At 41.3% G+C, this 13,932-nt stretch overlaps 1 protein-coding gene across 1 annotated transcript; it reads left to right on the forward strand.

Annotated features, from left to right (window-relative positions):
* The first annotated feature begins 165 nt into the window (after positions 1-165).
* On the forward strand, positions 166-13,378 carry LOC113166888 (transketolase-like). The gene is made up of 15 exons (XM_026367087.1): positions 166-236; positions 832-1,090; positions 3,014-3,131; positions 3,479-3,592; positions 3,851-3,948; positions 6,191-6,382; positions 6,482-6,600; positions 7,276-7,472; positions 7,677-7,841; positions 8,138-8,294; positions 9,019-9,149; positions 9,263-9,346; positions 9,468-9,561; positions 9,746-9,868; positions 12,382-13,378. The coding sequence occupies exons 2-15, from the start codon at positions 984-986 to the stop codon at positions 12,567-12,569; spliced, it is 1,887 nt and encodes a 628-aa protein (XP_026222872.1). The 5' UTR covers positions 166-236; positions 832-983; the 3' UTR covers positions 12,570-13,378.
* Positions 13,379-13,932: the final 554 nt, after the last annotated feature.

Here is a 13,932-nt window from a genome sequence, read left to right on the forward strand (position 1 = left end):
CATTTCCCCTCTCAGTCAAGCCCCCTGATCATAACCAGTGAGTTTGGATCTCTCAAAACCACAAAAGATTAGTCTTCAAAAAGTGAGCCTTATGTTTTCCCACACAAAAGTGAGATATTTTGAAGACAGAAAAATAAAATTGTCTGTGGATCTTTACATGAATATGTGCTTGTTGCAGGTGTAGCTACTTTGTGTTGCAGCCAGTCAGGCCGGCCTTGGTGGAAGAAGTCATTAAGGTAAGATTGAGATCCTCCACTTTGCACGCCACATTTCTCCTCAGCATAATGGGATAGCTTCCCTGGACAGATGTCTTTATAATGCACTTAACCGTGGACACGGACTCATGTCCTTCCTGTCCAGTTGATGTCCTTAGCTCCAGTTTAAAAAAATACTGTAATGTTCCACTTAAACAAACAGGATTACCTTACACTTAATATGATGTTAATTCTTTGATAGGATATAGTCATTGTAACATCATTTCCTGTAAATGTTTAACATTTTATCAAGCTCCTAAAGTTTCGGTTCTTAGACATTTCTGCTTAGTTGGTCATGATGGTGCATGTATGTGCCACACAATGCGACTGCAAGTCTAATGTAAAGAATGTGAGAACATAATGAGCTTCATGTAAAAACTAATTAAGATCTGACCACTTTGTACCTGGATGTGTGTGACTGTGCACCTGCGCTTTCCAGTGTGCGTGCGGCCTTCCTACTATAGGCTGTGCTCATGCGTGACAGTTTGGAGTAACTAGGCTCCTTTTAGCTCTAGATTAGCCATATTCATAGGCTTTGCTTGCAAACACGCCCCCTCCCTCCTTCCATGTCTTTTAGGTTCATCAGCAGCGTCTCTTTTTAACCCCTACCGTCGTCCGCTGCACACTCGCCGTTATTCTCGGGACAGCAGACCTGGGACGTTTAACTCTTGGCTTCATTTATAACCGGCTTGTGTGTGCGTGTGTGCTCAACTTCGGCGCATCGGCCAGATGGAGGACTACCATAAACCAGACCAGCAGACGGTGCAGGCGCTGAGGAACATCGCCACCCGGCTCAGGATCAACTCCATCAAGGCGACAACTGCAGCAGGCAGCGGGTAAGGAGAAGAGGTGGAGATTAAACCGTTGGAGAGATGTAGACGACACCAAAACATGGGTACTGTCCCGGGACTGTCTGTGTGAAGGACACAGTATAGAAGTAGAGGAGCTGTGCGTAATTACAGAACATGATTCCTGATTGACTTTGCCCGCAGGAGACACCATACAAGAGGACCAACAGTACAAATGATGCGTTCATAATGTTACTCATGCTCAGTGTCCAGATATTTGCGTCATGTATGGTCTGACTGATTTTTTTCCTATATTTTCCGTGTGCGTAAAAATAGTTAGGTGCCAAACTTCTGCGAGCGCAGTTTACGCACTTCTCTAGAAATTAAATGATCAGAGTTGATTTCCTTGTAATTTTCGCTTTTAGATGTCCGTTTACAGCCCTGTCAGGTTTCACAGAACAGTAACGCTTTTAGTGCATTTCATCAGAAGCTGTGTCTGCTTTATCTAACCACCGCGTCCGATACATAAATCACGTCGGATTTGGAGATTCGCTCCTAAACATTTTTGTAGGTGCACCAGTGTTGCGCTCTTCCTTCACCCCCTGCGCACTCTGGGATCGGTTATGTAAGAAAGGCAGAATAGAGACCGGGTCTGTGCGTGATCCAGTAGATCCAGTGGTGCAGCCTCTGGAGAGACGCGGTCCAGACTGACGCGTTTGTGCATCCAGTGACATAAAAGTCAAACAGCTGAAAGAAGCAGAAAAAAATGGGTAATCTAGTAAGTTATCGCTCGTTAATTAAATTAAACGTTCGACCTAGTTTTACTCAGTAGGTACTCAGTAGTACTAGTTTATTTAGTAATTAACGAGCTGTAATTTATTAGATTTACTAGGTTATAAAAAATGCGCTCGCTGTGCGGTATCATCAACATCTGGGTTGACACGTTTCTGGTGAGAAGATAACATTAAAAAGAAAATAACTAATTGACCAGCCGACGTTATTCTGTTTTAATTTTTCCACCTCCCAAACTGACTGCCCCGGCTCCCAAAGGCTACACGAAGTATTAAAAAGAAACCACAGCAGAAACGGTGCGTTAGTTAGATCTGTCGTGACTGTGCGTCATGTTTCTGGCTTCCACTGCCATAGTGGTTAGTTATTTGACAGATGCTTCCAGGGCGGGTTCCGGGGAAATAAAGACTGAACGTATATATAATATATAATAATGCATTTGAATAAATGTGCTGTGAAGTAAAAAAAAAAAATCATTAGAAATGTTTTTTTATTCTCTGTTCAACTTTTGTGTTCCAGGATAAATGTCTTAATGGAGGAGACAGGAGTGAGGTATTGCTGGCATGTGGTTTGAAAATAAAGAATAACATGGGAGTAAAAACTGATCATAATCTATTTTGGGTTAATTTGTCATAACAGCTTGGGACCATGATATAATCATGTCTTATAAATGTAAGTGTGTACAACAGGGAGAGTGCATGTCCAATAATTAATATGAAGAATAAAAAAATTACATTATATAAATGTTGTCCTGCTGAAACACATTTCTATTTCAAGACAATGAGGCACGAGTAACCAAAATTCACAAAGTGTGTTTGGTAAAAGGTTAGGTTGGAAATTGTCTGCAGTGTTTCAGATTTCTGACAGGGGACAGTGTGCAGGGGATTAGTAGAAGAGCCCGTATATCTGATCAAGCGTAGGGTTGGGGATTATTTACTGTTGGTGTAATGAACTCTTAATAGAATTTAACACTAGAGAAGCCTGTGTTGTGCACATAAGGAGGGTGAGTGAACAAGGTTGGGCATCAGTTAGGTTAAGTAAACGTCATATTTAAGCCTTGTTCATGTTCTTGAAATGAGTTAAACTCAGATTGATTCGAGTCAATTGGATATGACAGATGTTGCACTCCTTTGAGAGTTTTTAATTTAGTTTCATTGCTCTCTTCCCACTATTTTGTTGCAGTCATCCTACATCATGCTGCAGCGCGGCAGAGATCATGTCAGTGCTGTTCTTCCATACCATGAAGTACCGACCTGAAGACCCCCGCAACCCCAGTAATGACCGCTTCATCCTCTCAAAGGTAACACACAAACACAAGAAACATCCTAAAACATTGATTTACCTGTTATACATGAACACCTTCTTTTTTATCATGTTGTCAAATGGAAATGGATAATTTATAGAAGTTTGTTTCACACTTATTACAAGTCCTACCACTTTCTATTTCTGCAGACTAGAAGTTAATAATGAGCAGTGCAGTGATGTTTCCCATAATGAGTTTTTGTTTTTTCTTCTCTGCACACTTTTTTAAGACTTTTATTTCAGTTGACATCCTCAAACATTAGTTTATTCCTGATATTAACCAGTCATTCACTGTAAGGTGCCGGTGGCAAAGCATTATTTTACACAAACGACATGTCTCCCCAGGGCCATGCTGCTCCTGTGCTCTACGCTGCATGGGCAGAGACGGGATACCTGAAGGAAAATGAGCTCCTCAATCTCCGCAAGGTTGACTCTATCCTAGAAGGACATCCTGTGCCAGTGAGGTGACATTCAGACCAGGAAGTCCTGGATCTGAAAGCTCATGTTTTTCACTATATCAACATAAACACTCACTGACTACTATTAGGTTAACCTGTAGAATCTAATGCAACCCAAAACTTCAGTGAGTTCTACTTCTACAAGGTTATCATCTCTGTGTTTATATGTCACTAATACAAAGCTCCTGTACCTGTCATTCTGTGTAATTTGAGGAGTAAGATGCATGTTTTGTATCTCCGCATGTGTGCATGGTAACAGAAACAGCAGTTTGTGGATGTGGCCACTGGGTCCCTAGGTCAAGGGCTGGGAGCGGCCTGTGGAATGGCGTACACTGGAAAATACTTTGACAAGGCCAGGTAACATACACAAAAACATACTTGGATAAACATGCAAACAAACTGTCCTTAAAAAGAAAATGACCTCACACAGAGGTTCTCCATTGTGCAAAAGTCTTGCAGGATCACAGCACCACAGTTTGCATCTGCACATATTAAGGTAGACACAATAAAAGTGTGCGTGACATAATGCACGCTGTAGTTCGCCGTGCTGACATGACATTTCAGCCTGGAGCTTTGGATAAAACCGTGCGTGACAGGTCTGGTCTGGGATGACATTTATGCAGCTATACAGAGAGCTAAGAGGGCTGACCTCTGTTCAGTTCTACCTTCAGTTCAGAATGAATGAGTTCAGTTCAGTAATCTGAGAAATTAGTCCAGGAAGCGATCAAGAAAAAAGAAATCTGTGAATTAGCCTGTTCATGAAGGTGGAATTGAATACAATGCATTATGCAGTTTCATTTTAGATTAAATTCCTTTTTACTTTTAATAATCAAACTGTTTTAAACATGGTGATTTCGCCATATATTAATAAACCTGTATTGCACAGTCTGCAGCTACTATTCAGCTGAACGTTGGCTAACTTGAATTGTTGTCTCTTTTGTTCTGATGTGATCTAGAAAGAGCTGCGTGGATTTTAGCCCAACAATAGACAGACAGAGCTATGTGGCAGTGATAGGACACAACACATTCCACTCACCTTTTATTTTTTTATTTTTTTTTTATAGAAGATAAATATGACACAAAAGCGTCTGAACTGAACTCTCACTTTCAGGAACATTGTTTTACTCATTTTGTTGCCCACGACAGACTTAGTAAAACACAGTCAGGGAATGCCATACTTGCAGTGTGAGTTGGCTGCCCTTGATATCTCTCTGCATTCTGTGTGCACTCGATTGCTTCTGCTCTAATAATCACACATGCAAGAGCACAGTTCCTCACTCATCTCTCTGCCTCAGCCTTTACCCTCATCCTCTCTCCAAAAAAATTCCAAAATGCATTTCTGTGCTTCTGTTGCATCTCTTAATACATGGTAGATTATACTGCGTCCACCATGCTTGATGTGTTTCCTCCTATTGCTGAGAACAGCTCAAGAGTAACAGAGGACTGTATTACTGTTTTAAAATGCAATGTTTAAAAAATGTTTGGCAACATCAGTCCTTCTTAGAGCCACATGCACATGTTCACATAATTTAAACTGGATTATGCAAGAAAGTTCTCTTGGAGTGGCACAGCAGGTATTTCAAACCATCTTCGAACTGTAATTTTGGAATATACAGTGGGAAATGCATTGTACCCTGCGGAAAATACTAAAGAGTGTATTGAATGGATGTGCCCCCACAATGAAGTAGGTATATGTGTGTGCCGGTTGGATCTGGATGTGTCTGGGCTGTTTTCAAGGACAGGTATCACCTTGTCTTGATCTGTTATTCTCACCTCGTGAAGACAGGATGAAAGAGAAACACACACACTTCCTGAGGGATTACTTTACTACTGTAGCTGCTGTACTCGATGTCCTTCAGACTGTTGTTTCTTTACACTGGGTAGCTGTGTTCACAATGTAGCTCAGGTATTATATTAAAGTTGTCTAAATGTTATAATATGCTCTAATGATTTACTTTAAGGCTTGTTAGTACATCAAAATACTGTCTCAAGTCCAAAGTGGCTGAAGTAAGGGAGTTCGTTATGTTTTGGAGACCCTGGATCACAAACAGGCTCGCTTCAGTTCCACTTTTATCATTAGGGACAGTTTGATGTCATGGTTCTTGGACTGTTTCTTATCCTCTAACTTTACCCCTCCTGCTTTGACTCTCTACCTCTTTTCTGTCTCTCTCTCTCCATCTCTGTGGAATTCCTCTTTTCTCTTTCTTCTCATCTTCCTCTTTTCTTTCTGTGCTGTTTATTTTTCTTTGCGCTCCGGGTTGGAATGCGTGGTTTAATGCAGCGTGTCTCGCCCTATCTTCCAGCTTTAATGAGAATGTGTTTGTTTGAGTGGAAAGCTGTCAGGAGTTGTTACGCCATGAGAGCAACTAGTGAAGATGATCTGAGTGCAGCAAGAGGGGGGTGAAGCGTGTGCGTGTTTAGGTGTGAGGGCCAGCTGCCACTTCGAGCCCTATATGAGGAATCAGAGGATAGAAAGATGTGCAAAGAGGGAAAATGGAGCTGACGAGGAATAAAATGCCTCAATTATCTCTCAACCTTTGTCTTTATACATTCTCCCTTTACTTAAAAACATAAAAGCTCTCTCTCTTGGCGATTGTAGCTATCGGGTTTTCTGCCTGCTCGGTGATGGAGAGCTCTCTGAGGGCTCGGTGTGGGAGGCCATGGCCTTCGCCTCTCACTACCAGCTAGACAACCTGGTAGCCATCTTGGACATCAACAGGCTGGGTCAGAGCGACCCGGCTCCGCTGCAGCACCACGTGGAGAAGTACCAACGACGCTGTGAGTCCTTTGGGTGAGTGAAATAGTTTGTGGCTGTGTGTGTGTGTGTGTGTTGGTGTGTAAAATCACCTGCAGGACTAAACTTAAAGATGAATCTCTTCTGTTTTTCCAGCTGGCACGCCATTATTGTGGATGGCCACAGTGTGGAGGAGCTGTGTAAAGTTCTGAGTCAGACCCGTCACCAGCCACTCGCCATCATTGCCAAGACCATCAAGGGCAAGGGAATGCCAGGTAAAATAATCTGTCACACAGTGGTTCACAGTGCGAGACATCAAACATCATTACAATTCTGTAATATGTAGATTTACGAATTTATGGATCAAAACTTTCTTTCTTTCTTTAAAATTTGCATATTTAAAAAAGAATAATCCTAATTCACACCAGGTTTCATAGTGCAACACTCAGTCTTTGTTGCTAACCTGCTCCAAAAATCATCTTTTAAATGATGACAAGGTAAAATGGTGGCAACTGACTTTAATCGTTCTGTCAGAAGTTTTCTTAACTGCCTCTGGACCCTGCCGTCAATGCAGAGGGCCTCTAACTCACTGTAATCCCGGCAGTGCTTTAGCGCTTTAGCTGCTGAACCTCCATAATCCCTCAGAATGTGTAGGACACCCTCACAGCAACAGCCTATTGTACTTGTGTTGTGATAAGAGTAAAAGGAAGTGTGTGTGTGAGTGTGTGAGTGACAAAGAAAGATATAAAGGCAGCTGTTATAACAGCAAGGTGTGTGTGTTTAGGAGAGGAGTATGCTGCTGTTTAAATAGGACAAATACTGGAGTGTTAAAAAACCTGCAGCTGGCTGGGATTATCTGATTTTTTTGGACTTTTATTATTTTACTGTGTTGGTTTAGCTTCACAAAAATATCATATGATCCAGTACTCAGGTGTATTTCTTTCTTTCAGTGGCTGAGGATAAGATGGGCTGGCATGGTAAACCCCTGTCCAAAGACATGGCCGAGAGTGTGATCAAGGAGCTGCAGAGCCGCATCATCACCTGCAACAAGCGCCTCTATCCTGCGCCGCCCATTGAGGATGCATCACCAGTCAGCCTCCGCAACATCCGCATGCCGAGTGCACCCAGCTACAAACAAGGAGACAAGGTGTGTTCAGTTTTGGCAAAGTCTCATTTGGGTTTTAAACTGAATGAAACACTGGACAAAAAAAAACTGACCTTTTTTGTATAAAATGCCTTATTTTAAACACCTTTTGCCAAGATGTGGCGTCTACTCTACAGTGTATTAGACAATAAATATTGGGCTTCATTGCCGTTTGTTGATCAGTTGCCTGTCTGTCCCTGTAATCAGATTGCTACGAGGAAGGCGTACGGTATGGCTCTGGCAAAGCTGGCCCATTACAACGAGCATGTGGTGGCTCTGGATGGAGACACCAAGAACTCGACCTTCACTGAGCTGTTCAAAAATGAACACCCGAACCGCTACGTGGAGTGTTACATTGCAGAGCAGAACATGGTAAGAAAGAGATGTGATCTGTAGTTGAAGAGGTTCTGAACCAGTTCGTAGCTGTGATAAACTACATGAAACACATACAGGAAGTATATCACAGATTTTTGCACCTGCATCATGACAGTGACTTTAAATGTTACTGCAGTCATAAATGTTTTTACTGCCTTAAAATCTTATATTTCTGCTGTGCATTCAATTCAGCTCCAGTTTCTCCCCTTTACATCTTACCAGCTTTGCCTGCCTTTCCTTTTTCTAAATGTTCTGTCTAAGGAATTCTTCTTTTTTCTCTTTTCTCTCTACAGGTGAGCGTGGCGATAGGTTGTGCCGTGCGGGACCGCAATGTCGTGTTTGCCAGCACTTTCGCCACATTCTTTACCCGGGCCTTTGACCAGCTCCGCATGGCCGCCATCTCTGAGAGCAACATCAACCTCTGTGGCTCCCACTGTGGTGTTTCTATTGGTCAGTGCCTGATTCTCTCCATCAGTCATGTTCTTAATGACTTGACCTATGACCTTTTCACTTACTAATTTTAAAGTGCTTTCACCTTTTTTATTTCCCCAACACGATTGTCTTGATGAACAAGTGTTCATTGTTCCCCCGATTACTTAATATTGACTTTCAGACAATAGAAGGAACAATGTTATTATTGATTTAATTAATATTTTTTTAGCTTATAATCTGAGGAAAGGAGTGGTGTGACTTGACCTTGACTCTTGTTATTGTTGGTGTGACATTAACCAAGTCACTGATAATATTTTATCCATGCACACTGCACATACAACGATCATTATCCTCAATCTTCACTGGGTTGTACTTGATTTTTAAATTTCACTACCGTGGATACCTCTGTATTCATTTGGTTTAATTTCCCTGATTCCTAAACTTTCCCCCATCTCCTCACCTCCTCTGTTACTTTTGTCCATCTTCCTCTCCTGCTATCAGCACTCCTCCTCGCCACTTTCTGTCTCTGTGTCATGGATGTGATGACAGAGTGGCCTGATTCTCTTTCACCTCTTCCTCCTTCCCTTTCTCCTTCTTCTCCACCTCCACAGGTACATTGCATGTCCACATTTACAGTCTAAATATACAGATGTCCACTAGAATTCATTTTCAAACATACTGCAGCCATGTGCGTACTGTAAGTGTACCTGATGTGTTGTTGTGTATATGTGTGTGTATTTAGGTGAGGATGGGCCCTCTCAGATGGGTCTGGAGGATTTGGCCATGTTCAGAGCCATTCCCACAGCAACCATCTTCTACCCGAGCGATGGTGTCTCCACTGAGAAGGCTGTGGAGCTTTCCGCTAACACAAAGGTACTCCTAGTTACAAAAAAAAAAAAATCTTTACAGTGGTTGGAATTTTATGTATTATCTTCTGTAGTTTCTTAAATGTACAATCCCATGTAGATAATTTCTGGTTCATTCAGGGTTTGTGTTTCATCCGAACGAGCCGCCCAGAGAACAACATCATCTACAACTCCAACGAGGACTTCCATGTTGGACAGGCTAAGGTTTGTAGCAGTGTTTCTCCACAATAAATCATCTGTAAACTAAATTAAACATTTTCTTGTTTTCTCTTCTATGATCTTTCTTTTTTTCCTCTTTTTATCATAATCTTCTCTCCTCACTCAGGTTGTGTATAAAACCAATGATGATCACGTGACTGTGGTTGCAGCAGGAGTGACCCTTCATGAAGCTCTGGCTGCAGCTGAACAGCTGAAGAAAGGTAGAGACAACAGAGCCAGACAGACAAAGAAAAACAAACCAGCTCATGTCGTCTACAAACACTGTACAATTTATTGTGCCTCATAGTTTTTTTCATAATGTTATGTTTAAAGCTGAAGTATGCTTTTTCATAATGGCATTCAGTTGGATTTGGTACATATTCACCTAGCTCTCTCCTCCCTCAGAGAGAATCTACATCCGTGTGATTGATCCATTCACCATCAAACCCCTGGACTCCAAAACCATCATAGACAACGCTAGAGCAACCAGAGGACGTATAATAACAGTGGAGGACCACTACTATGAAGGTGAGGACCACATCACAAAAATGACATATTACCTTCCAACAACATGTTTGGGGATGAAAGCCACGAGATGTGGATATTTTACACTCTTTAATAAATAGATCAGCTCTCCATCTTCACTAAAGACTCCTTAATGAACCAAATATATTTGCACAGTGTACATTTTAAAAAGCATCTTAAAACCCATTAGTTTCCAGTAATATATTATTTTTTTTATCTTGGTTTGATTTATAGTTTCATATTTAAAGTAACAAATTCATAGTCACAAATTGAAATCAACTAATTGATCTAATTTCCTAAGTGGTTCAGTTTCTGGATTCATTATGTTGCTGCTTAAAACTAGTTCTGTCATTATTTTTTTTTTACTGTTTTCACTCCCAAAAAGTCACCACCTAGATTTAACTAAGCAAATAGGTAAGAGCCTCCCATTGGATAATTATTACATGGATGATTATGTTTCAGCTGTCAACTAGTTATTTAACCCTAACTGATGCAGTGAGTAGCTTCTCATTTGTTAAACAACCATGTCTGAAGACACATCCTGTGGTTGTGGAAAAGATGTTACCGTAATCTGTTTCAGAAGGGTCAAATTATTGGCATGAATCAACTAAAGAAAACAGCTAAGGAGGGAGAAGGAAACTACTTAAACTGGGTTAAGAATTGTCCAATGGAAGAAGGTCATGTGGTCCGAGTCCTGATTTGACCTGTTCCAGAGTGATGGGCGCATCAGGGTAAGAAGAGAGGCAGGTGAAGTGATGCACCCATCATGTCTAGTGTCATTGTACAAGCCTGTGGGGGCAGTGCTATGATCTGGAGTTGCTGCAGTTGGTCAGGTCTAGGTTCAGCAACGTTATGTGTCCAAAGAATGAGGTCAGCTGACTACCTGAATATACTGAATGACCAGGTTATTATCAATGGACTTTTTCATCAGGTTCAAATTGTGAAAGAGTGGTTCAGGGAGCATGACAATTAATGCAACTCTGGACGGTAATAAATGTTGCGACATTACAGAAGCTTATTGAAACGCTGCAGCAAATGTGTGCTGTAATCAAAGCTAAAGGTGGTCCAATGAAATATTAGTGAGACTTTTTTTTTGGACAGGCAGTGTATTATTCTCCAGTACGTTAAGCAAGTCCAAAGACTATAGAACAATATAAAGTGCCATTCTACATTACTGCATGAAACTACTGAATTTATGATTTTATGTAATTGGTCCATTCCCGTCTGGGGAGTAGATGACGGCTTTAACCAGCAGGCATAAGGATTAATATGTGGCTGCTTGCGTGTTCGTGCTGCTCGTGTATCGGCTCATGAGTAAAGATGCCTCGAGCAGCAAAGGACAAATGTCCTGCTGCTGCAGAAAATCTGAGCAAATGGAGGATGAAGAGTGAAATGTGGGGATACAGTAGGAGAGAATTTAGGTGAATGTTGTGGGTAAAGCAATGTGATAAAGTGAGAGATGAAAACTATTATTAAAAAGAACAAATTGATAAAAAAAAAACAAACAAACAGTAAATAGAGGGCAGAGAACAGAGGGCGGGGCTGGGACAGCCTGTCAGGGCTTCTTAATTTCAGCTCCAGCCTTTGGGTTCTCTCTGACCTACATACAAGCATGACCAAAACAAGTGTCCAAAATTTGCTTTCTGCCCTCCTGTTGTGTTTGTGTGTGTTCTGACATATGTGTAGTTTGTCTCCATTCTGTGAGATTAGGTCTGTCTGTTAATAGAGTCAAACACAAAGGTCCTGCAAACACACAGTTAATCAGCAGCTTTATAGGAATTGTAATATATGCATATGTATGAACATGCAAGATATAAAAAAAATCTATTAACATGAATCAAACATACATTTGGAGATGACTGTAACAGCATATACCTAGGACTGTCTGTCAAAACATAGTAAGGTAGTAATGTTTAACATCTTGTAGTGATTTAGAAGTGTACTTCAGGGTGCGTCAGCACACAGCTGACGTTTGGGGTGGTTGCAATAAACCTGAAACTTTAAACTCCTTGTTATACTTCAATATGTTAGAAAATAATATACTTCACCAGGTTATGGCTTAAAATTTGAGGTCTTTAAAACCCCCTTCACACACTTGTTCTGTTTCAATTGCGCGTGTGTGTGTGTGCATTTTCATGTGCACACTGGTTGCCAGATAATAGATCAAAACAGGGCTGGGAAAAATGTAGAAGGGAAGGTCTAAGAACAAGTAAGGAAGTTGTCATTTTCTCATTCCTCAGCTTTCATGTCCACTCAATCAGAAATGCTTGAGTGATGGTTTGTAGAGAAGGAGCAAGAGGGAGAGGAGAGAAAGTTGAGGGAGGGCGGCGTCGATCCTGTCAGTGTGCATCACATCACTGCAGAGCTCAATCGCCCATAGAGTGATTTGATATGACAGAAGAATGAAAATCAAAAGGAGACACAAAATTAAGGAACAATTTAGAATTTAAATCTGAATATGAAGAAAAAAATCACTTTAATCTGTATCGCTGACTGACTAGATTCTGATTTCCCAGGTGGACTTGGTGAGGCGGTGTGTTCAACAGTAGTGAACGAGACTGGCTTCACTGTCCAACGCCTGGCAGTGTCTCAGGTACCACGAAGCGGTAAGCCCCACGAGCTGCTCAGAATCTTCGGCATCGACCGTGACGCCATCACTCAGGCGGTCCGTAAGGTGCTCAGCAGCTCTGCCAATGCAAAGTAAGAACACTGCAGGAGTGACAGCAGCAGCAGCAGCAGCAGCAGCAGCAACAGCAACGTGTTATAGGACTCTGCAGTAAACTGATCACCATGACGACAACAAACACACACAAAATGGGCCCATTCATGCTCTTTAAAACTATAAAACATTTGTTTAAAAAATAAAAACGTAATATGTTTTTTCTTTTTAACTGTCATCAGTGTTGTTTTACACCTTCACCACAGAAATTAGTGAGTTCAGTAAACATAAACATGCCACCTCCATTTTTGTATGGCAGTCAGTGTGAGGTCATTGACATAATGCATTCCCAAGTCCCCTACTGTCGCGTTTGATTTTCAATTTATCATGTGTACTGCCTTACCCTAACCCTAACCATCACAACTAACTGCCTCACACTAAACTGTACCCTAACCCTAAAATATAGTCTTAACCCCAAAATTGCTCTTTAAACACTCGTCTCATTGTGAGGACTGTCCTCACTTTATCCTCACTCCAAAGGTTAAAAATTCATGCTGGTCCTCACAATGATAACTACACACACTCTCTCTCTCTAACCCCTTCCTACCTCCCAGAGAAAGCACTGGTGCTGCTGTAGAGTTTCAGTATAAGCGGTGAACGTGGTTTGAAGTAAAGTGAAGTCGTTTTATAATTTGTGTGGAACCCCTCTCACTACTTCAGCGCAGAGTTTCAAACGTCTGCACACCTTACAGCTTTGTAAATCTCACCCCACTAGAGCCAGCAAAGCTGCAGAGAAACTCTGGTTTGGTCTGTTTAAACACTGACTGTTTTAAATCCCTCTGACTTGACTTGGATGTGACTGATTCACACCAATAAAGGGATTGTTTCTTCACAATACCTGTGTCTGAAGTGTTTCTTGTGGGTTGATGTGGGAGAATAAATACCAAACTAAAATATTACAAATCCTGGTTAATAATGTCTCAAGGTTGCATTTGTGTGGAATTTGCATGATCTGCTCTGCATGTGTACATGTTCTCCAGTTTGCTCCCACAGTCCAAAGACATGCAGGTCACGCAGTTTGGCAACTGTAAAATTGCCTGTAGGTTTAAATACGAGCTGGGATTGGCTCATTAAAAGTAGTAAAAATAATGGATGGACATTAGGACATTTAAATATGTGTTATTGCTTCACCCATGATTGACTCCTTATTTTTAGCCAGACTAGTAGCAGTGCTCTCTGCACAAGCTCTATTAATTTGCAGTTCCATATTTATCATATTTAGTTTTCATCCAGCACAAACGGGTCAGAAATTGCTCTTGAAAAACTAACGACCAAATTCCTGTCTCCGTGGTAACTAGTTGCTGTCCTCTTACATAATCGTCATGTACAGATGCAGTCTGTGTGGTTT

The sequence above is a fragment of the Anabas testudineus genome, chromosome 7 (genome assembly GCF_900324465.2).
Source record: "Anabas testudineus chromosome 7, fAnaTes1.2, whole genome shotgun sequence".
In the NCBI taxonomy this organism is placed as follows: Eukaryota; Metazoa; Chordata; class Actinopteri; order Anabantiformes; family Anabantidae; genus Anabas; species Anabas testudineus.

Coding starts and splice junctions, on each gene's coding strand:
- LOC113166888 (XM_026367087.1), top strand. CDS start 984: ATGGAGGACTACCATAAACCAGACCAGCAGACGGTGCAGGCGCTGAGG. Junction 7,842..8,137: donor ACATTGCAGAGCAGAACATG/GTAAGAAAGAGA, acceptor TTCTCTCTACAG/GTGAGCGTGGCGATAGGTTG. Junction 9,347..9,467: donor TCCATGTTGGACAGGCTAAG/GTTTGTAGCAGT, acceptor CTCCTCACTCAG/GTTGTGTATAAAACCAATGA.